General features: G+C 50.2%; 1 protein-coding gene across 9 annotated transcripts; it reads left to right on the plus strand.

The window, feature by feature from the left end:
* The first annotated feature begins 966 nt into the window (after positions 1-966).
* On the plus strand, positions 967-22099 carry HMGA1 (high mobility group AT-hook 1). Of its 9 annotated transcripts, none has more exons than XM_084610890.1 (6): positions 968-1143; positions 3478-3520; positions 10289-10397; positions 13027-13110; positions 14791-14841; positions 18846-22099. In XM_084610890.1, the coding sequence occupies exons 3-6, from the start codon at positions 10296-10298 to the stop codon at positions 18900-18902; spliced, it is 294 nt and encodes a 97-aa protein (XP_084467016.1). In that variant the 5' UTR covers positions 968-1143; positions 3478-3520; positions 10289-10295; the 3' UTR covers positions 18903-22099. The 9 variants fall into 9 exon arrangements, with proteins under 9 accessions (XP_084467018.1, XP_084467016.1, XP_084467017.1 ...); XM_084610891.1 differs by lacking the exon at positions 968-1143 and adding an exon at positions 1539-1807; XM_084610887.1 differs by lacking the exon at positions 968-1143 and adding an exon at positions 1540-1807 and having other exon boundaries at positions 3213-3520.
* The last annotated feature ends 1947 nt before the right edge of the window (positions 22100-24046 follow it).

A 24046-nucleotide genomic window follows, 5' to 3' on the forward strand; every position in this document is an offset into this window, starting at 1 on the left:
TACACTATATTGCCCTGATTCTTCGTTCACACACACTGTTGCAAATCAGGAGTAACTGCACTCCACTGCAGTAAGAGAACATATTCACATCCCCATCAGGTTGACGTTGACTATATCCCTTTCATAATTATTTATTATTTCCGTTACAGCAGAGCCTAGAACCACCAATCAAGGACCAGGAACAAAACCAGGTCCTGCCCTAGCTTACGATCAAAGTGATTTTGTATATTTCAAAAAAAGGCAATGTGTTTTAAAAACGGGGGGGCTCAAAGCTACCTGCGAGCATCTCTCTACAAAATAATAAACAGCACCTCGCTCTCAGAACTACAAGGTTCCCACACTACCTTTCCCCCAGCAGGAGGCCCAACTACACAGGAATCATTTCTCCTTTAAACAAAAGAACAATGGGGGGGGTTTCTACCCACTTTTAATATTTATATGTCTAAATGACAGCTCTGAAAAATAGTTCTCTTCTTGTCTCCTCCACCTGACCAGCTTTGTTTTGTTAAGGAGGGGGGATTGGGAGGCGAATCTTGCTGCTTTTTTTGCTTCTGCTGGTTTTTTACTCTTACCCACTTTCCACCCACCTTCCAACATTGGCTTTAACCGCAGCAGCCCTTTTAAATCACCCTTCCCTTCCCCTTCTTTGCATCTTCCCCACCCACTGGTGATGGCGTAGCGTAGCCTCTGCTGGGCTCCACCCCTCCTCAACTGGAAGGGCTTAAAGCTCCCTTTAGCTTAGCCTGCCTGCCCTTATTTAATTTGGAGTGTGATTTTGCTATTTTTAGCAGCTGGATTCCCTCCAGCAAGGCTTGGAGGGGTGTTTTCTTGGGTTTTTTTTTTTTGGTCCCTTTCCTATTTCCCCCTCTCTGCCCCCCCTCCCCTCCCCGTGCAAATGATTTTGACCCAGCTTCCTTCCTCTTGGAACAATTTTTTTATTTATATAAATAAGAGCGCCCTGGCTGGTCTGTATATGTGTGTGAGTGAGTCTCTCCTTGCCTGCCTTCTTGTTTCAGATCCGCATTTGCAATCAGCAGCAGCCAGAAGGGGGGTTTTGGTTTAATTTGATCACAACACAGACACACAAGGAAAAAAAAAACACACACACACACACCCCACACAGATCCGAGATCAGGAGCAATTGTGAGTGTCTGGCCTTTTTTTTTTTTTTTTTTTCGTTTTGTTTTGGGTGGAGGTGGTGGGGGGTGTTAGTAAGTTGGTGTTTTGTTTATTTTGTTGATTATTTTGTAGTCGAATGGGCACGGTTGGGGGGAGGGCAAAAAAATCATTTGCAAATTGCAAATAATAATAATGAAGCCTGGTTTTTAGAATTTGCAGAGAGAAGCCAACAAGGCATGCGGAATAAATATGCCCTTTGCTTTTATTCTCATCATGCATTGCAAGAATGGGAGTGGGGAGGGCTTTTCCTGGGTTTGGGGTGGACAGAATCTGCAATGCTACCTCCCCCCCCCCCCTTCTTTATTTTTTATTATCATTAAAGCACCTGATTGGGGAGGGGGAGGGGACGGCTCTTTCTTCAGCAGGTCTCCGAGCGGAGGCATGGAAAAGCCCCGCCGGAGACAGCAGCTGAGCGCTGGGGAGGAGGAGGAGAAACAGCAGCCGCGACCGGGGGGTGCCCTGGCAGGGAGCTCCGAGCTCGCAGTCGCCTCCGGGTTGCTGGCGGAGCTCGCTCCTGCCGGGCTCGGGTGATCTGCTCCTGCCCCGGCCCTGGCGAGCTTTGCAAATACGCACACTCCGAGCCGGTTTCATTTTCAAATCGCGCGACAGCACTTTCCTCCACGGCTTGGTATTTTTTTTGCACGGCATTTCTGCCAATAGCCAGGCAGAGCGGGGGGGGGGGGGGGGTTCGTTCTTTCCCCATTTATTTTGCAGAGAGCAGGTAGCGTATTGGGCTCGCAAGAAACCCCTCCTCCTCCTTCTCCTGGCCCTTTAAAGGGGCCGATTCCCAGAGCCATGGCTCCCCCTCGCCAACCAAGAAGAGCCTGTGGTAACCCACTGCTGTGTTTTGGGGGTGCCGGGGGGCGGGCGCTTTCCTTGGGCTCTGGGGTGCGCCTTAGGGAGAGGGGTCGCTTGCCTGCTTGTGTTCTGGGGGTGCTGGGCCGACTGTCGGCAGGGGTGCAGTGTTCCCAGCATGCTGCGGTGGGTGGATCATAGGGCAAGGGGGTACTTTTTATTTCTGCGGGGCTGGGGCTCTTTGATTCCCCCATCTGGCGGGGGCGGGGGGGGGGTGGCTGGTTCGGTGGGAAATAACTTCTCCCTGCCTGCTCTCTAAAGTGTGTCTCTCTCCCTAGAGGCGCTTTTGTTGCGGGGGGGGGTCTCTACCAGGGCTGCAGGAACAATTTGTATAGTTGGGGTGCTGAGAGCTATTGAACCAGGCTGTAAACCCTGTCTGATAGAATCCGCTTCATAGGATCATAGACTATCAGGGTTGGAAGGGACCTCAGGAGGTCATCTAGGCCAACCCCCTGCTCAAAGCAGGACCAATCCCCAGTTTTTGCCCCAGATCCCTAAATGGCCCCCTCAAGGATTGAACTCACCACCCTGAGTTTAACAGGCCAATGCTCAAACCACTGAGCTATCAGGCCACAGGGTGCAGCAGCAACACCCCCACTTCCAGCAGCTGTGGGCTCTACCTGGCTCCCAGACTTCCCTTCTAGCTGGGGGGCTTGGTTTCATTATAGGTCCAGAGACTAAGAGATCTGTTGGTCTTTCCTTCAGTCCCATTTAGGTGTAGTGATGGGATGGGGGCTTTCCCCACTGTAAACTTCACAAGGTTTCTTTCCACTCCCCCTCCTTCCTCTCGAGGAGGGGTCTACACCATATTCCTGAAATCGAGCCATTCTTGCTGAGGGTGGTTTTGATTATAACCTCTAGGACAGAGATCTTCAAAGGGCTTATGGTCTTGTCTCTTCCTGTCCCCCTTCATTGCCCGCCTTTATCATGTTTGTTTTAAAGCAGGGGTTCTCAAACTGGGGGTCATGAGCGGTCAGCCTCCTCCCCAAACCCCGCTTCACCTCCAGCATTTTATAATAGTGTTAAATATTTTTAAAAAGTGTTTTTAATTTATAAGGGGGGGTCGCACTCAGAGGCTTGCTGTGTGAAGTGAGCGGTACCTCTCGAAAGCTTATGCTCAAATAAATTGGCTAGTCTCTATGGTGCCACAAGTACTCCTTTTCTTTTTGCAAATACAGACTAACACGGCTGCTACTCTGAAACCTGTGTGAAAGGGGTCAGCACTACAAAAGTTTGAGAACCCCTGTTGCAAAGGATGGCTGCTCCAATAGAGCGGGGGTCTTCAAAGCAGAGCCTTGGAATGTTAGTTAAGTTAATAGGGAATTGCATGCGCCTTTTGTCCTGAGTCCCTCCTGGGCTCATCAATAAAACCGGTTTTTATATATTTTATCCCCTTGCTGTTGGGACTGCCCTGCTCTGCCTTCTGGGTGGTGTCCCTGTGAGACTGCTTTGAGAGGACTTCTTGGGCGTGAAGAGACTGTTTCCTGTGAGTATTGCTTTTCTTTTGTTGTTCAGTTGTGAGGTGGTGACTAGGGCTTGGATTGGCAGGGCTCCTGTCTGGTGCAAAGGAGCTGTGAAATCAGTCCCAGGTGTGGAGATTGGGGAGAGAAGCAAAGATTAAGGGTATGGAACAGCTTCCAAATGAGGAGAGATTAATAAAACTGGACTTGTCAGCTTGGAAAAGAGACTACTAAGGAGGGATATGATAGAGAGCTATAAAATCATGACTGGTGCAGAGAAAGTAAATAAGGAAGTGTTATTTACTCCTTTTCATAACACGAAACAAGAACTAGGGGCCACCCAATGAAATTAATAGGCAGCAGGTTTAAAACAAAAGGAAGTATCTTTTCATACAATGCACAGTCAACCTGTGGAAGTCCTTGTCAGAGGATGTTGTGAAGGACAAGATTATAATAGGGTTCAAAAAAGAACTAGATAAGTTCATGGAGGAAAAGGCCATCAAGGCTATTAGCCAGAATGGGCAGGGCACAGTGTCCTTAGCCTCTGTTTGCCAGAGGCTGAGAGTGGGCAACAGGGGCTAGATCACCTGATGATTACCTGTTCTGTTCATTCCCTCTGGGGCACCTGGCATTGGCTACTGTCGGAAGACAGGATATGGGGCTAGATGGACCTTTAGTCTTACAAATGCCATGTCCCTTCCTCAGATGCCAGCCAGTTGTGTCTCTCTGCTGTGTTTTAACTTCCTGCTCCCCTGGCTGCTGAGGTTTAGGCCAGAGAGCAGAGAGACAACCATGTGACCTGACTAGATCCTCCCACACCACTGAAGTCTTCTCTTCATAAGCTTAAGGCCTGGTCTGCACCTAAAAACTTAGGTCGACCTATTTCACTCGGGGCTGTGAAAACCTGTGTGCTCAGAACACTGTATGTAGTTAGGTTAACCTAATCCCTGTTGCGGGTGCGGACGTAGACGGAAGGATTCGTTCCTCAACCTAGCTACTGCCTTTTGGGGAGGTGGATGAACTATGCGGACGGGAAAAAGTCTTCCGTCGACACAGGACACGTCTATGCTACGTCACTACAGTGGCATGGCTGTAGCGTAGACTCTGTCTTAGACAGGGAGGAGGCCTATCCCATCCCAACACAGGTATAGGGCCATTTCCCAGTGCAGCCTAATCCTGCAGTGAGGTTGCCTGTTAGGGCCCCTGCAAAAACTGGCCGGGGGCTCAGCCTAGAGGACCTGCAAATCTCTTCCTCATGGGTTCGTGCAGCTCTTGAAGGAGTCCATTGGAGGCGAGGGCCATCTACTGAGAGGTTTGTGTCTCTAAGCTACTTCTTGGCTCTCTCTTTCCCTCCATGGCAACACAGCCCTACCAAAAACCTCGCTACGGGGTCATAATGGGGACCAGGAACCCTGAGTTAGCACTGTGGGCTGTTTGCCACAGGGCTGAGCCCTGCCCCATGCAGGTCCCTGAAGAGGCTGCATATGTTGTGGGTCCAGTGCTCCCCATGCCTGCATGCCCACGTTGTCAGAGATGGAAGGGGGTGCTCAGAGGATGTATCACATCTGACAAGCGTCCTGACTTCTTAACTGGATACCCAAGTAGCCAAGAATTTTACTTAAAAACAAACCCAACCCAAAAACATTGGGACCATATTTCTGAGGGAGAGAATCCTTGTAGTGAGTAATACATAGGGGTGTTTACATGAGGCTGTGGCTTCTGAGGTTTACTTACTTGTGAGTCACTTCCACAGCTGAACATGAGCCCATATGTACTGTTTTAAAAACCTAGAAGGTCTGTGCATTCAGGATGCGTGTGTGGGGTTTCCTTGGGCTTTCATCCCACTATGCAACTTGTTTAGAAATCTGAACTTCCCAGCGAAGCCCTGCCGAGGACGGCTACATGCCCATCACCGAGGACAATAACTGTTGGTGTGGAATTTGAGCAAACCACCCGTTGCGGGGGGCAGTTGTCTGCAATGGGGACCCTGTTCGGTTGCTACAGCTGGGAGTGTAGATGGGACTGACCATTGCTTGACGTAGGCAGGCAACGGTGTTGGAAAGAGCTTTGTCCTCTCTGAACGCAACTTGCAAAGTCAGTTGAATGGGATCCAGTTGCTGACAACCAATATCATTAAGCACCTGTTTTCCTAGGACATGGGTTCTCCACTGGGGGGTTGTGAACAGGTTTCAGGGGGTTGCAAACACCCTCTTTTTTTTTTTATAGATGGGAGAAGGGTCCTTGAAACTTTGTTACTATGCTAAAGTATCCGGATTAACCTTTACCAAAGTGTTAGCTACCTCGAGTTGGATGGGAATCCATTAACTCTAGATGGTCTAGTGTAGACTATGTTAAGGCTTCCCTTGTGATCAGTTGGGGATGAGTTTGCCAACTGCTCTGCCACAGATTTATTTAGACAAACTAATTTAGATGCTGGTGTCACTTGTTTTAGTGAGCTCAAAGGCATTTTGCTGGGGGTGGGTTTTGTTTCCTGACTGCTGATGAGCCTTTTGGAATTGGACCCATTCTAGTCGCTGCTGACTTGGAGGGAGGGAAGTGTTAGACATTATTCTGAGCACTGGTGACTAGTGGCTTAACTGCTAGAAAAATGGACTTCTTTTGTTGAGTGTGGTTGGGGGCACACAGAGAATTTGGAGTTGCAGGGAGTCCCTGGTGCGTGCAGTAAGTGTGCAGGGCACTGCACGGCTGGGGGAAGGGATAGCAGCGGCTGTGGAGGGCAGGGTGCAGGGGAACCCCAGCTCCACCCCCAGTGCTGGGAGCAGCAGCTGGAGGCGAAGAGCCTAAGCCTAAGCAGAGGAGCCAGCTGGGGCTGCCCAGGGCACTTCCTTCTGACTGGCTTTAACAGTGGCCCCAAGGTGACCTTTGGACCACTTCTCCCTCCCACCCTCCACCCCTGGCTCTTCCACAGAGGATACAGTTTGGCTCCAATGCTGCAGGGAATTAATTCAGACTAAATATTTTGGGGGCAGGGTCGGTCTCCGTACAGCACCTAGCACCATAATCTAGGCATGGCCCAATATCTAAATAAATATTTTGCCTCAGCCTTTAATAAGGCTAAAGAGGATCTTAGAGATAATGGTAGCATGACAAATGGGAATGAGGCTATGGAGGCAGATATTACCATATCTGAGGTAGAAGCGAAACTCAAACAGCTTAATGGGACTAAATCGGGGGGCCCGGATAATCTTCATCCAAGAATATTAAAGGAATTGGCACATGAAATTGCAAGCCCATTAGCAAGAATTTATAATGAATCTGTAAACTCAGGGTTTGGACCATATGACTGGAGAATTGCTAACATAGTTCCTATTTTTAAGAAAGGGAAAAAAAGTGATCTGGGTGACCATAGGCCTGTTAGTTTGACATCTGTAGTATGCAAGGTCTTGGGAAAAGTTTTGAAGGAGAAGGTAGTTAAGGACATTGAGGTCAGTGGTAAATGGGACAAATACAACATGGTTTTACAAAAGGTAGATCATGCCAAACCAACCTGATCTTCTTCTTCGAGAAAGTAACAGATTTTTAGACAAAGGAAACTCAGTGGATCTAATTTACTTAGATTTCAGTAAGGCGTTTGATACTGTGCCACATGAGGAATTATTAGTTAAACTGGAAAAGATGGGGATCAATATGAAAATTGAAAGGTGGATAAGGAATTGGTTAAAGGGGAGACTACAACGGGTCCTACTGAAAGGTGAACTGTCAGGCTGGAGGGAAGTTACCAGCGGAGTTCCTCAAGGATCAGTTTTGGGACCAGTCTTATTTAATCTTTTTATTACTGACCTCAGCACAAAAAGTGGGAGTGTGCTAATAAAGTTTGCAAATGATACAAAGCTGGGAGGTATTGCCAATTTAGAGAAGGACAGGGATATCATACAGGAGGATCTGGATGACCTTGTAAACTGGAGTAATAGTAATAGGATGAAATTTAATAGTGAGAAGTGTAAGGTCATGCATGCATTTAGGGATTAATGACAAGAATTTTAGTTATAAGCTGGGGACGCATCAATTAGAAGTAACAGAGGAGGAGAAGGACCTTGGAGTATTGGTTGATCACAGGATGACTGTGAGCCGCCAATGTGATATGGCTGTGAAAAAAGCTAATGCAGTCTTGGGAATGCATCAGGAGAGGTATTTCCAGTAGGGATAAGGAGGTTTTAGTACCGTTATACAAGGCACTGGTGAGACCTCACCTGGAATACTGTATGCAGTTCTGGTCTCCCATGTTTAAGAAGGATAAATTCAAACTGGAACAGGTACAGAGAAGGGCTACTAGGATGATACGAGGAATGGAAAACCTGTCTTATGAATGGAGACTCAGGCTAAACAAGCCAAGCTCCTTAACTAAAAGAAGGTTGAGGGGAGATATGATTGCTCTCTATAAATATATCCGAGGGATAAATACCAGAGAGGGAGAGGAATTATTTAAGCTCAGTACCAGTGTGGACACAAGAACAAATGGATATAAACTGGCCACTGGGAAGTTGAGACTTGAAATTAGACGAAGTTTTCTAACCATCAGAGGAATGAAGTTTTGGAATAGCCTTCCAAGGGAAGCAGTGGGGGCAAAAGATCTATCTGGCTTTAAGATTAAACTTGATAAGTTTATGGAGGAGATGGTATGATGGGATAACATGGTTTTGGTAATTAAATATTCATGGTAAATAGGCCCAATGGCCTGTGATGGGATATTAGATGGGGTGGGATCTGAGTTACCCAGGAAAGAATTTTCTGTAGTATCTGGCTGGTGAATCTTGCCCATATGCTCAGGGTTTAGCTGATTGCCATATTTGGGGTCGGGAAGGAATTTTCCTCCAGGGCAGATTGGAAGAGGCCCTGGAGGTTTTTCGCCTTCCTCTGTAGCATGGGGCACAGGTCACTTGCTGGAGGATTCTCTGCTCCTTGAAGTCTTTAAACCACGATTTGAGGACTTCAATAGCTCAGACATAGGTGAGGTTTTTCACAGGGGTGGGTGGGTGAAATTCTGTGGTCTGCATTGTGCAGGAGGTCAGACTAGATGATCATAATGGTCCCTTCTGACCTTAGTATCTATGAATCTGTCAGGTTGGAACGTACTCCCCCCTTCCATCCATTTCTCAGCCTGGCAGGATGTGACCACGGCTAGTGCAGGATGCATTTTGCTCTGTATGCCTTAAGATCTGCTTGTGACTTTGAGAGGGACAGTACAGAGCTGTGGAATAGCATCAGAAGAGCCAGGCACTCTAACTAGGCCAAGGTGTGGATCCTGCCCACATTTGGGGTGGGGTATTGTTGGGATCAGCATGAGATACAGTGGCGTTAAAGGCGGGTCTTATAACTAATGCACTGGGCTGGGATTTATAAGATTTGAACCATGACTACTCATGTGCAACCCAGGGCAAGTTTCTTCCTTTCTCTATACCTCAATTGCCCATCTGCAGAGCAGGGATAAATAATCCGTCTTTTCTCTGTCTTGTCTTAAGCTGTAAGCAATTCAGGGCAGGGACTTTCTCTTACTATTTCATATGTACAACACCTAGGACAGGGGGGTCCTGAGTTCAGCAATATAAACAGAAGCATAAATGCCAACTGGAATATCTTCTCCAGCAACCTTAGGGAAGTGTTCCCAAGACAAGAAGGGGAAGCACTGCACAGAGCATGGGTTAAAAACCCTATCAGAAGAGGATCAGCCTGAAAGATAGAATTGGTAGCTGGAAAAGTCCTTTGAGGTCCTACCTAGACCATCTCCCCATCAAGGCAGGATTATTCCCTGGTGTGGTACTCTGTGCCCTAAGCAATGGGGTTCCCACCACTTTCCATGGGGAGACTATTCCATAGCTTTCATGCATCTTGCTCTTGAGGCTTTTCCACGTAGTTCTGTCCGAGTGTGCATTTACACTCCTCTACCTGTGTAAATAACTAGAGGGTGCATGCAACGAAGGGTTGCTGGTTAGCACTAGGCATAGCAGGAGGAGACTGTATATGATTCACTCCCTCCTTCATGGAGCACTCCTGACACCCCTGCCATTCCACCCCAGCCTGGGGTGTGTGGACAACTACTTGCAACAGAGGGGGCCCAGACTTTCAAAAGGGGCCTCTGATTTTGGGTACTTGCAGAGAGGTGCGCAAAGGGCGAGGCACAAAAACCTTCATGTTCTGAAGGAACCACCAAGATTCCTTGCTTTGCTGCTCCCCAATAAACTTATTGCTGACAGATCCAACACAGGTCGTTGTGGGGAAAGAAGAGTGAGAACTGGTGCAGGGGGCAGGGGAGTGCAAGATTCTGATGGGACATGGCAGACGCCATGGGACTGACCAGTGACCCCCAGTTTGTAATTCTGACTGCCAGGACCTGGGTGGCTTTTCCTTGGACACCATAGCATCATAAAAAGAAAAGGAGTACTTGTGGCACCTTAGAGACTAACCAATTTATTTGAGCATAAGTTTTCGTGAGCTACAGCTCACTTCTGCTCAGATAAATTGGTTAGTCTCTAAGGTGCCACAAGTACTCCTTTTCTTTTTGCGAATACAGACTAACACGGCTGCTACTTTGAAACATAGCATCATAGACTATTAGGGTTGAAAGAGACTTCAGGAGATCATCTAGTCCAATCCCCTGCTCAAAGCAGGACCAACACCAACCAAATCAACCATGCACATGACCCGACCCTTCCCTTCTTTGTGCCCCTGTTTCCGCATCAGTATCATGGGGGTGATTGTGGCCTATAGAGCAGGGGTCATCTAGTCACGTGTTCTGTACTTACCCTTTCTTCTTCTTTTCTTTTGTCCTCTGGAAGAAAGACGATGAGTGAATCTAGTGCAAAATCCAGCCAGCCCTTGGCTTCCAAACAGGAGGAGGACGTGTCTGAGAAGAGAGGGCGGGGACGACCCAGGAAGAAGCCTCAGGTATGAAGAATTGCTTTCTTCCATGCTCTTAGAGAGGGGCTCTACAAGGCGTGCAGACGGGAGGTCTGTGGGGAAGAAAGGAAAAAATGAGGCATCTCCATGACTGACTTGCCACCTGGGAGGCATCACCCATCTAGCATGCTCTGGTGGTTACAGCCAAGGACTGGGAGTCAGGGCTCCTGGGTTCTCTCCTCAACTCCGTCACTGCTTACAACGTGTGGCAGCCTTGGGCAAGTTTCTTAACTTGTGATCCACAAAATGAGGCTATTCTCAACATCAGAGAGGGTTGAATCGATACTTATCGAGATTTCATCCCAAGATCTAGCATGGGGCAAAGAAATAGCTTCTATTGCTGGGTAAGATTAAATTCTGGCTTCCAAGCTGGGGCCAAATGGCCCTCTCCAGAAGGACTTAAGAGGCAAGGCAAGGCGAAAAGGCAGCAGGAACTTTCAGTGAAGAGTAACATTTACCCTAGGGATGAACACAACAAAACAAACGGGGCTCCAGGGAAGGTACTTACTGGCATTGGGAATCATGTTATACATCCCATTTCTATACATTGGGCTCACCACCATGGAATTGAACACATGCATAACTTGTCTCCTGGATACAGACTTATAACCCCTGACTCTCTTTGCTACATGTGGACAGCAGAGACCCCCTGGAACTTATTATAGAGTAAAAGTTTGGCAGGATATGTTCTCTGCCAAAATTTCCTCCCTCTCAGCTGCTCTCCTCTGCCCCAGTGGGGGCGGCTGCATTTCTGTAGGTGTACGTTTTTTGAGTCCCTTGGAGTTACAAAAGCATAATGTTCCTCTCCTTGCTGTGCCCAAAGGTCCTCAGGAGACTCCAGCTAAGTAAAGACTATGGCAACAAGATGACCTTAGAGGCTTTAGCTACAGTAGGGAAACTTACCAAAAAAAAAAAAACCCACCTAGCTGAACTGAGGGGAGTCATACTATAGACAAGACTTCTGCAGCTGAACCAAGTTTTATGATCATGGTAGTTAATGAAACCTGCTTTTTCAGCAGGTTTAACTAATGCTGATTAACTAATCAGTCCTGCTGAGCCAGTGGGAATTTTGTTTGTGTAAGTTTCTCTCATGTAAGGCCCTGGCACGAACTCTTTGATTTCTCTGCTCTCTGCCATGCAGCCAACATGATTAGTTAGCCAACTAGTTATAACTCCTATGGCAGAACCTGAAACGTGACTGGCTAAACCTGCAGGGAAGGGAGAATTCCCCTGCCCGTCACCAGGAACTGCAGGAGGTAACTAGCCACCAATAATCCCCTCAAACTTTAGGACCAGTTGGGCTCAGCTGAGGATGGTCTAGAGCCTTGTGCAGATGAGGCTCCGGAAGCATTTTGCTAAGCAGGCATGTTATTGGGGCAACCAAAGGGCATACGGAAAGTCAGTGGCAAAGCTAGGAAGGGAATCCAGGTGTTCCAATTCCCATTTACTGTTCTAACCCCTGGAGAGTGTCATTCCTCTGATCCCTTTGTTGTTGCAGTATTACCTTAACCATAAACCCAGGGAAGCACAGGAAATTGTGAGTACATCTCATTTGGAAGCCCAGAGTTTTTAACTCTGCTGTCTGCCATTGCAGTTTCTCCACTTTGACACCAGCCTAACCAAGATCAGCAACTGGCCCTTGGTATCAGTCTTTTAACTGCCCTGAGCCAGCTGATCCCAGCTCCTTCCTCTTCCGGTTGGTGGAATATCTCCCTCGCGGGGCTCGGATTGGTGGGGGGAGGCAGTCACTCGGTGGAGGTGGGGGCAGGGCTGCGGGTGTTGGATTACTGGTTCGCTAATAGCTGCAGCTATAAACGGAAAGTGCCTGGGTATTAGAAACTGTAGCGGTGACACCAGAATTGTGAACTGTGCATTCGATTGTTTTTCATATGAGTCTCCCAGGTGTTAAAATTTCAGGGTGCTCTTTCTTGGGCGATGGGCTCTGGGGTTAACCGTTTTAATTTTTCAAGGGAGATATCCCAGCGCCCGCTCCAGAAATCAGCCCCATGGCGTTCTCTCTTACGTCTCCAAATCTGGGAGGAAAAGCAGCCTCTTCTCGGCAGGTCCATGCCTTTCCTCCCCCCCTCACCAATGGCCTGTTCCATCGAAGTCCAGGTAGCCCCCGTCTGCTCTGTCCCACGTCCCTCCTGTGCGCAGCGTGACAGGTGCGTTCTGTCCACAGCAGAGTGTGTCACCTGAAAGCAGAGCAAGTCGAAGTGCAGGCCCACTGTGGCCATCTCTTCACTTTGAATTCCCACGGCCCTTGGAAACTACAGGTCCCAGCATGCATTGTTCCCCCTTGATCTGCCTCTGCTGCAGTGCAAACACTAGCCAGGTGTTTTAATTGGCATCTGTGTATTAAGATTGAGGGGGTGGGTGCAGTGCCGTGCTGTGGGCATTTCTATAACAGAGGCCCAGTGGCATACATGCTCCTCTAATGCCGGGACTCCCGTTTATTTTGTTTTGCTGGGATTCCTTCCTGCTCTTAGGTGCAGTGGGATCCCACTTGGATGGGCAAGTGGGCTGTGAACAGACTATGCTTGCCCCAGCCCTGCCCCTCGGCGCTGATCACTGCAGATCTGGGTGTCTGCTGACAAGTCCTGTCCTTTGTCTCCAGCAGGAACCCAGCGAGGCACCAACCCCCAAGAGACCACGTGGCAGACCAAAGGGGAGCAAAAACAAGGCCACTTCTAAAGGCAGGGTAGGTATGGGGGTGGAGGCAGGGGAAACCACATGACCTTCCCCATCCACTGCTTCTTAATGGCCATTTAAGATTGAAGTGACTTCTTGGCATTTGGGCACTGGGAGCCTGAGGGTGTCTGGTCACAAGATGTCCCTCTCCCTTGGATTTCTTGGGGGCCAAAGTGTAGCATCCACAGGATTTCTGTTCTGGGAAGCAGGAGGTAACAGAACTTCCCACACGCACACATGCACGCAGTGGGCTCAGTGATGAGATTTCTACTCCAGCTGTGCAGACAGACAGGGTTTGGACCAGACAGATGGGCACCCAGAGTTTTGCAGGGAGGAACCTCCTGCCCCTCTGGAAAGTCCTAGGTGGCCTTCCCCGTCACACAAAGCCGGTTGCATCCAACTGGGACAGCTGGTGACATTTGTTTGTCGGTGTTGGCATGAGCATTGGCTTCGTGTGCAGCATCGAGGCAGCTGGGGTTTGCGTGCCCGAGGCTGGGCAGGGAAAGGAGGTCTCCCTGCTGCATGGGGCCCCAGGCCTTTCTCCAGGAAGGAAAGTGGGGGTGAAGCAGGGAAATGTCTTACCATAGACTCTGGGCTGCGATCAGATGGACGAGGGGAGGGTTCACACCCCATCTTCTGTTTAACGGCAGCCTTGAGCATCCCACCATTATTCTAGCCAGCTGCAAACGGTGGACGGGCCCCAAAGGAATTGTGTGGGGCAGAGGATAGAAGGAGGCTCATTTCTGAGCACATTCCTCCAGATCCAGACTCCGCAGCCGTTTCCAGTCATGTGCTTGCTCCGGCCATTGCTGTGCCTGCGCCCCCTGGATCTCAGCCCCAACAGGGAAGGAGTTTAAGAGGGGAGCCGTTCCAGAGGGATATTTTCCCCCAGTAAATGGGAAGGTTAAATTGGAAGGGGGAGGCGAGAGTTGGGATGCCTGGGTTCTATTCCTGCTGTGGGGGACCTTGGACAAGTCACTTTCTCCTGTGCCTCAGTTTGCCCAACTGTAAGATGGGAATAAGGATACCCATCACACAGGACTGGCGGGAGGAGTGCTTTGAGATCCTTGCCTCATAGAAGGATTAAGTCTTATAGCTAGGGCGATGCGTAGGGAGGAATCTGTGGCAGCAGTGACCCAGCAGCAGTGTGCTCGTTCTCCTGGGGTCGTGTGTGTGTGTTAGTGAGGGGGATGAGGTTACCAGCTTCCTTCAGGCCCCCACCCGCCTCCCCAGGAAGTCTTTGAGGACAAAATGTATAAATGACAGAGTATGAGACATCGCTATGCTTATCCGTGGGGGAAGAGATGGGGGAGAGATCGACAGAAGGTTCAGGGAATGTGGTATGTGTGTGTGTTTGTGTTTTAAAGCTGTTTTGAAAACACGCGACTCATATCCTGCAAATTTCTCTGAGTCATGGGGCTGGGGCCTAGCCATCGCATGCAGGAAAATAACTCTTGGGGGGGGGGGGAAGGATCTAGCCCAATGGGGCCATCTTTGTGTCCAGCAGCCCAAGGGCAGCCTGGGAACTGCCCCTCATGTGATGAGTTTGACAGGTGACAAGGGGGGAAGAGGAACGGTTGTCGTGACATCTGAGCTAGAAGACAATAGAAATCAAAGATGTCCAGGGAAGGAGGCGAGCGTGTGTTTCTTCGGTCCCCTCTGTGGATTTAAAAGTTCTCTCTGTGTTTAGAAAGCTGCAGTAACACCTGGGAGGAAACCTCGAGGCCGGCCCAAAAAATCGGTAAGTGGAACCTTCCTTTCCTAATCGTTCTCCTCTGGGGCCCGATTCTGCCAGGTGCAGAGCCCCCCTCTGCTCCCAGTGAATTGAGAGCATGCAGAGCCCCACAGGATCAGGCCCTTGCACAGATACAAGGTGGGGAAAGAGGCCTGCTTCTTGCAGGGAGGAAGCCAGTCTCGGTGGTGAGGGGTGGGATCAAGAGGAGTAGCATGAAACTCATCTGAGCTTCTTGTGTCCTGGAGGAATCACGGTGATGGCAGTCCAGGTATTCCACACTGCAGATGGATGGCTTCACTTCTGCACTGTAATAAGAGCTGGTCTCTGTTCTTGGGAGCTTTCCAGTTGGTGGTGGGCTAATGCATGTACTGACACTGGCTAGCCTGCATGGGTATCTGTGCTCGCCAACTACTGCGCCCCATGCCATAGCCCCTATACTGCTGATGGAAATCTCCTTTTGCACCAAAAGCTGGGTCTGAGAGCTGTCTCTTCTGTCATTGTGAATTTCCATGGGAATCATGCAGTTCAATGTGGTCCCACGCTCGTTCGACTACTTTGCAACCACAGCAGCACAACCGAGCGTGGAAGGGACTGGGGTGCAAGGAGCTGCGTCTCTGGGCTGAACATTAGCAACACAGGCCATGCTCTAACCGAGCAGAGGGCATGAGGTTGTATCTTGGTACTGGAAGGTCCTCGGAACCTGTGCTGTAATATAGCAGGGGGGATGCAAGTTCCTAGGGCAGCAGCATAGAATTAGCAGAAGGGTCGCAGTCCTGCATCGGTGCCAGATGGCCTTGGAAGCAGCATTGTGGTACACCTTAGGGGTGTGATGCAGTGTACTCTGGTCGAGGGGACACAGTCACATCCTGGTGCCGGATGACGCCTGGAGGGGTACAGCGAGGGGACGGGTGTCTCACTGCCAGAGGGTTCCTGGGGGGTAAACTGTAATATGGTAGGTAATAATCCACCTCTCTGTGGTCCATGACCACTCTAAATGGCTATAATTAGCTCAGTGTTCTTTCCTTGCTCCCTGGAGTGACTAACAGGAAGTGGCTTGTTCTCTTCAGCTAGCTGGCACAGGCCTGCCCAAGGCTTTGTGGTGTGTTACCAGGGTGGCATTCCTGCAGAGTGAGTGTGCAGCAAATTCCCTCTGCCCCCATATGTTGCTCCTCTTTCTTCCCTTTCCCAGCCACTGAGGATCTCTGGCTGTAACAGACCCTCCCACAGTGCCTGGCAGTCTGAGCTTACCCCAGCAGCACCCCGCCCCACCCCAGGAGCGATAAGCTACTGCAGCAGCCCCACCCTTCCCCTGCTGTAAGCTGCTATCTGCTGCCCTAGGGAGCACTCTGCTGGCTCGGCAAGCTCTGCAGAGCCGTGGTTTTCTTTCTTCTCTCCAGGCTAAGGCAGCGCTGCATGCCTCTTCCGCTGGGTCCCCTTCTACAGCCAGCTTGAATAGCCTGGCGATTTGGGGCACCCTGTAAACAGTACTTGAATTCCTCCCACCTTCTCCTAACTGCTCCACGGGCTCCTCTGCATCCCTCCAGCCCCCTGAGGATTTCAGTCTTTGCTGTCTCCAGCCACCACCTCTCTTTGAACACCCCGTAACTTTCTCCCTGGTGTAACTCCATTCAAGCTAAGCATTACGCCACTGTCAGGGTCACATTGCATAGCAGGACCCCCCCCGCCCCCCACCTCAGCCCTTGGCAGAAACAGCCTGGCTAAATGTGTCCTGCTCACCTGCTGCTGGTTGGCTGTACTGACTCCACATCCAGAGAAGGGGCGGGAGCCTGGATAGTTGGTTTCTAATATCCTGCATCAGTGCTGCAAGATGCTGCCGCTTGCCACCAGATTTGGAGGGGGCTCCTAAATGCAGCTTTGAAGGGAGTTTGTCTGGAAACTCAAGACCAGGGATGACAACGTACATGGTGCACAGAGCACTTGGCCGCTCGCTCTTCAAGACGTAGGTTCAAATCCCAGCTTGGATAATAAGAGGGGAATACTTGTTCTAGGCCTGTCTGGTAGGAAAATGCCTGACTTGCCAAATTCTGGAATCATCCCTAGCTAAATGGGGCCTGAGATGGGAATGGCAAAGGGTGGGCTTCAGATCTAGATTGAGGTGCATTCATAAAGCCACAAGGGACTGTTATGATCTAGTTTGACCTCCTGCACAATGCAGATGACAAGTGTCCCCAGCATTCCTGTGTGGTGGAGGGAGGGAATTGGGGTGCTTTGCCATGGCAACAGCAGCGGGGGGCTGGTCTGGCACTGCAGGGGTCTAGCCCAAAGATGCTTCGTTGAAACTTGCACAATCCCTCGCTCACTAGTGTTCTAGAACAAACATAAGAATGGCCACACTGGGTCAGACCAAAGGTCCGTCTAGTCCAGGATCCTGTTTTCCATGCCAGGTGCTTCAGTGGGAAGGAACAGAACAGGTAATTGTCAAGTGATCCACCAAGCTCGCCTCCAATTATTTTTACAGTGTCTTTGGCTTTGAAATCTGCAAATTCCTTTGCAGGCTCCCCTGGGGAGCTGTTACCTCTACACCTGAAATTCTCCAAGCAAAAGCAATGTCTAAACTGAAAACAACTCGGCCTGTGAGCAGGGCCTTGGCTTCGCACAGCTGCAGGATTTTCTAGCCGGCTTCCTCACTCTCCAGGTGGGGCTGCCAAACCCCTTTTTCTATTTTGGGTTGCCCTGGCATGCTAGTTAACCACAATCCGCTTCCCAGGAACGGAGAAGGGTTAACCAGGGCCCATCACTCCCTTCCTTCCTTCGCTAAGTGAGAAGGCCTGTGTCACTGGAAAACTTTGTATGGAATTGGCAGCTGCTTTCCATGCCGGCTTCAAGGGTTTGTTTGTTTTTTTTTTTTTATGAATGAAACGCGCGGAAGTGGAGGTTGCTGACTCAGGGCTGACTGTGAGGGTGACTCAGACTGGTTTGCGAGCGTGCGTGTCTCTTTAAAGAGAGCCAGGCGGAAGAGTGCATTTCAAGGAATGCCTTAGCTCCCCGGGTCCGTTTCATGCCATCGCTGGGGCACTCGGCCCAGGGGTTCCTGCCAGCGGTGCTGACGCGTGCTCCCTGCTTTGCAGGTTTGGGAGGTGGGGTGAGCAAGGGAGGGTGCTGCTCTCCGAGTGGGCGAACAGAGGTCGATTGCGAAAGGGGAGGAAGAGTAGGGTTGGTCTTAACAGGCATGTTGAGATTCCAGCTGCTGCTGCGGTCCCCTCTTGTGGACTCTGGGAAGCATTACATCTAGCCGCTGGATATGTTTTTTGTTGGGCTGTTCACGTCCATGGAAGTTACTAGTGTTGAGTATTTCTGCTATGGCCGAGGCTAAAGACCTACTCAGGACCAGGGCGCCCACCACCACATTAGTACCTGAGACTGGCCCTGCCAACACCAGCCGGCGCAGGTGCTTCTCCCTGAGGACGGTAACCAGAATCCATTACAGAGGCCCGTTGGAGGCACAGAAGTTGGGGTGTCTCCTTGGCAGAGGCGCTATAGTCCAATGCTAAGAGCAGGGCACTGAGCGTCAGGATTCTTCCATGTTCAGTTCCAACCATCGCCAATTATGCCGACTACCTTGGTTACGTGACTCTGTCTCTCACTCACTTTTTAATCTGGAGCTCTCCAAGACGGGCAAGTGCCCTTATCCCCATTTCCCAGGTATGGAAACCCGGGCAAAGAGATGGAGAGATTTCCCCAAAGTCACCATGGCAGTGCTGGGACTAGAATCCTGGCATCCTAGCTCGGATCTATGCCTTGGAGCGGAGCCAGTTCCAAGTGCCTGGCTGGGCCTGGAGGTACTTGGGAGCTTGATTTGAAGTTTAATCTGGTTAGGGCTCCACTCAAAGACCGCTGAGTATGAACGTTTTAAACATACAGAGTTGTCAAGGGGCAGGTCTAACGAGGGCTGTGTCTTTAATGGTGCAGCACTCGTCATGGGGTATGCTCCTATGCTGACCTGGAGCCAGGCTGGCCGGGTGCTGCCTCACTCCTCCCTTCTCTTACAGCAGAAGGACGAAGAGGAAGTGAACGTTTCGCAGGAGTCATCCGAAGAGGAGCAGTGAAAACGCTTGAACCCGGCACTACCTCATCGTTCAACTTACCAATTTCTCGTCAAGTTCTTGGACTGAGGAAGGAACCAAAACAAAACAGAAATCCTTGGTGGGAGTTTTTTTTTTTTTTTTTTTCCTCCTCCGCGCCCCCCACACAACTTTCTCACCCTCAAACAGCAGCAGCACTGGGGTTCAGATCAAACCGACGGAGCGGCCACCACGCTCGCTGACGGACGCTGTTAACTCGAAGGGGGAAACCGGGCTCTGTTGTTTCTCTTTCTTATTGGACAGGGTTAAAATTTAGCCTATTGGCTGATGTAGTTTCTTTTGTTCCTAGTGAAGTTCACTGTGGGAAGGCTCCTGTAGAACGGTTGCTTTATTGTTTTGTGATTTTTTTTTTTTTCCCAAACACACTTCAGGGTAGGGAAAGGAGGAGAGGGGGCTGCTTATGGCTGTCTGTATTTTTAGTTTTCTTTTTAAACTAGTTGGGGACAGATCTGTTAAAGCCCTCCACCCACGCACCCCTTTTCCCTGCAGCATCTCTACTTTGCACAGGAGCTGCCCCAAAGCTGCAGGTGATATGAGCTTCTCCCTGCAGCCCTGAGAGGGGAGCCAAGGTCTGTCAAGGGGAGTGGGGAGTGTTAGTCTGACAGGGCTGGCTGAGCACCACTCCCCCATCTCAAACTCCCTTGTCACACACAGCTGCAGAACCGTCTGACACTTCCCCCTCTTTCCTTGGTGCTGATGTTCGAGCCCACCCTCCTCAGCTGCTGGCCCTGCGGGGAAGATTTAAAGGTGGAGGCTGCCCTTTCTGCTCTGGGATCCCCTAACTGAGAGGGCATGAAGGAAGCTCCCTCTCCTGTGCTGCTCCAGCTGAGCTCCCCAAAGCTCTGTGCTGGCCTAGGGGAACCAGCACTTGTGTAGTTTTCTCCTTTGGGCCCAGCAGCAGAGCAGGGCTATGTATTAAAATCACTTTAGGGGGTAGGGCAATAGTAGTGCATCCATGGCTGGCTGCACGAGGGCCTCTGAGCTGCAGCTACGTGTTAATGGTTTGTTTCAGTTCAACCAAGGCATGTTCTGTTGGCACTGAGGTGTGATCACACCCAGCACGCAGAGCCCCGCTGGGGGAATATTCCACGAGATAGGACTAGAGAGACCCAAGTTCTATTCCAGACTCTGCCACTGGCCTGCGGCAAGTCACATCACCTGCGTGCCTCAGTTTTCCCCATCTGTAAAAGGGGGATAATGTTACCAACTGCCTCTGTAAAGTGCTGGGAGAGCTACAGATGAAAAGTGCTAGGCAAGAGCTAAGTATTACCATCGGGTGCATTTTGAAGGACCCCTAGACAAGCCTACAGAGCATCCTGCTCATGATAGAGCAGGCTCCTCCTTGCAGTCAGAAGAGTGGCACACCTGAAACACAGAGCAGACACATGGTATAGGGACCAGCTGGCAATCCGATCCACCCCTGCCCCCACAGGTGACCAGTGCACAATCGCAAGCCTGGAAGCAGGGTGCAGCCAGATTTGTCTGAATTACTCTAGGGCAGAGATTAAAACTGACCTGCTGCCATCTTGAGAGAACTTTTAAGACTCAGTGCTCAAGAATAGTTGTCCTTTTGTTTTAAGTTACAAAGTCCAGCCACCCCTTGCTCTTCTATTACGGAAGCACTAATGCTTTCTGCATCCCTCCTTCCAACTTACAAAAGCAGACTTCCCTCTCGGCAGAAGACCGAGACTCCCCGCAACACACAATAGATGTAACACGGCACTGTTGGCTGCCTTTTCGCTTCAGCTTCCCCCCACCCTGTGTGTAAGGCTCATAAGGCCGGCTACCCTCAGTCATGCTGCAACAGCCCTCTGATTGCAGGACTGTGGGATCAGCCCCAGAGGGGTGTCTGCCATTTAAAGGGGAATTTGCCTTTCACAGGCAGCATTGCTGATTCTTTCTCTTTCCCATCAGCTCTGCGGAGTTCTCCATCAGGAATAGCATCGCAGGCTTTTTAGTGACACTTGTACTTCCAGGCCAGATTTCAGGGGATTTTTTTTTTTAAGGTTTATTTTTGTTGGTTTGTTTTTTCCCTCCTCCATTCACAACTACCTCTGGATAATTTAAGTTCCATTCTCTTAACCATAGATATGCTGCTGCTGTTACTGCTGCTGTACTGGTTACAACATTTATTATTCCAACATGGTCTTTCTGGTTTTTATTCCTCCCCCCCGGGAATGATTCATTTACAGTCGGGAGCCGAAGCTGGGTGGATGGCTGGGAGCGGTGGGGGGAGATCATTTTAAAGTGTTAGGCTATTCTACTATAGAAAGGGACAGAATTTTTCAAGGGGGTGTGGTGAAGACACCCCGTCAACCTTTTCCCCCAGGCTTTCCAGCCAACATTAGAAAAACAAGAGAAAACGGCAAAGCAGCAACCCATGACCTATTCCCCACCAGCCATTAGCGCTTGCCAGTGGGGAAAATACCCCTCCCTGTCCCTCTACCCCATTGGGATTAGTGCTCTACTGCCGTGGCCTGGAAACATTCCCCGGCGGCTCGAGATAGCTGAACTGGAGATGTTGCTCTCTAGAGAGAGAAGCAGCCTGGGTCGGGCACAGGACTAGGCCTGGGTCTGAATAATGGTGGAGTCAGCCCCTGCCTCTGTTTCCCCACCTGCCTCTGGAGGGGATGATGTTCGTGAGGTGACTCAACAACATGGAGCGCCTTAGCTCGCAGGAAGGCGCCCCTGCTTGCGGCAGGTAAAGGAGGGGCTGGGGCGACATATTGTTCGCTCGTTAATCCACATCAGGTACCAGGCCACTTACTCTTTTCATGCTCCATGCCTCAGGCTGGGGGATTAGACTCAGCAGGAAAGTAAACAGCTTGAGCGGCTGCCTCCAACGACCTGAGAGATCCCTTCGCCACACCACACTCCATCCATTTAGCTACAAACAACTGCAGCGGAGCTGGAGGTTATTACTATGGGGAAGAACAAAGGGGTGAAAGCAGTTTTGGGGTTTACATTGAGAGTTTTTACTGGGTGTTCAAGTCACCTGTCCAGCAGGGCGGCGGGGGGGACACCACATGAGTGTAAGCCGTGGCTGGAGAAAGCAGGTAGATGGCTGACAATTGGTAAAAAGTGGATGTTTTTTGGTCCATTGTTAAAGACCTTTTGGTTTCCTATTTGCAGTTACTTGAATAAAACATTTTATGGATGTTTCCAGCCTCCCTGTCTCTCCCACCTGGTGGGTTGGTTTTAGAGCCGCACCCAGCCCCTGCCACAGAACCACCACCCCTCTCCCTGGCAGGCAGGCCTCTGCTTTCAAGCTACATACAGACAGAGCACACAACACAGGGCTGCTGGTGGCCACTCGCTTTCCACTGAGACCTCAGGTGAGCAGAACAGCACCGGACGCAAGGCCCCTCTTCCAGCCTGGAGCCACAAGGGGGGCAGGAGCATAGACATATATGACAGGTGAGAGCAGCAGCTCCTACTCTTCGCAACAATGGTTCACTTCTGAGCTAAATAGCTCCCCTGACTATATCCCCAGCACCTAGGGGTATTCCTTATAGATCTCTCCTCAGGGCAGGGAGAACATCTGACACCCCCCTGCCTGCCCGTTAGCTGAGGCAACAAGGGTGCAAGCATAATAGGGTTTCTGGCAGCAAATGGATCCTCTGTATAGTTTTTGGTTAAGGCTGCAGGGCACGTACAGCTCCACACAGAGCATGTTCCGTGCACTGACCTTGGGATTCCAGAAATACACCCGATGGAAGTAGTGGGACCTTCAAGTCAAAGAAAACCACACCCAGCATCTAGATTTTCAACTCGTGCCCCTCCACACAGCGTGAGCACCTCTGCAAGTAAAGAACTGCAAGCCTGCACGCTCAGAGCTGCAGAGAAAGTTAGAAACTTGCTGCCCACTACAAGTTTCATTTGGTCAATGCCACAAATGATGTGTGCTCGTCTCAGCTGCTTAGCTTGTGGGCTGCTGTCCACATTGCGCTTTGGGTGACCATGACACGCACGCTCACGTTACACATTCCCTATTAAACTGCATTTGCTACGTTACCATTCCCCACTCTTTCATGAGAGCCCGATCCTGCCAGGGGCTGAAGGCTCCTCCCGGGCGCTCAGCTCAGAATTGAGCGCTGCAATTCCCTATGGCACCCCAGTTGCTTTCATGTCTCCAGACAGGCCTCGCAGGCACTAATCGCGACAGAGAGTGCCTGTGAAAACAGCAAAGGCTACTGTAGGGACGAGGCAGCAGATTCACACATACCTATCTAACGGAACAGACTGCGAGGCCAGGTTTCAAACAAGATGGTGAGGAGGCATCTAAAGGGTCAGAGTTAAGGTGATATAGGCACCTTATTTGAGGAGTGTGCAGCCCTAACTCTGCATTTTCTGGGTTTCTAACCAGGGCTTTGGAGCGGAGCCTGGAGCTGGAGTACGGAGCAGCGGAGCTGCAGGTTTTTGCCTGGAGCTGGAGCAGAGCCGGAGCACAGCTCCAAAGCCCTGTTTCTAACATTTGAGGGATTTTTAAAATTGACGTTCTGGAATGGTTACCATGCATTTGAATTACTAATGTATACCTGTAACTTCAGCATCATTGTAACCACGATTGGTTTAGATCTCTATTTTTTTCCAAGCTTCCTGTCACCCAGTTTGAAGGAGGCAAACAGAACAGCCCTTTTACCCCAGGATCTCCCAGTGCAGAAGATCTCTCACTGGGTCACAGCCACATGCAACCTGCTTGCATGAAGCACTCAGCATTAGCACCCATCTCTACTGCATTCAGGGCAGGGATAGGGGGAGTGTGAGGAGAATCCTGGAAATAAAGGATTCTCTAAAGAGCAAGCAGACAGGACTGAGCCAAGGACCAGCCTTCCCCCACGCACACTCTATGCCACAGTCTGGAGAGATCAGTGGACCTGACTTCAAGACAAGTGATGGTGGTGTTTCTGTTCTGCTCAGAGGACACAGTTCCTCTTCAGTCAGGACATCCCAGGCCCAGCTCTGCAGTTGACAAAGGGTTAACACAACATAAGCTGCACTTCGCACGGGTTTTGACTGCTCTAAGCGGAAAGACAGGAACTGCAGATTATCCCCCCCTCCCAAAAAAAAAAGCAAAAAAAAAAAAGATGAGATCTTACCAGAGACAC

The sequence above is a fragment of the Lepidochelys olivacea genome (assembly GCF_965140295.1).
Source record: "Lepidochelys olivacea isolate rLepOli2 genome assembly, chromosome: 21".
Classification (NCBI taxonomy): Eukaryota; Metazoa; Chordata; order Testudines; family Cheloniidae; genus Lepidochelys; species Lepidochelys olivacea.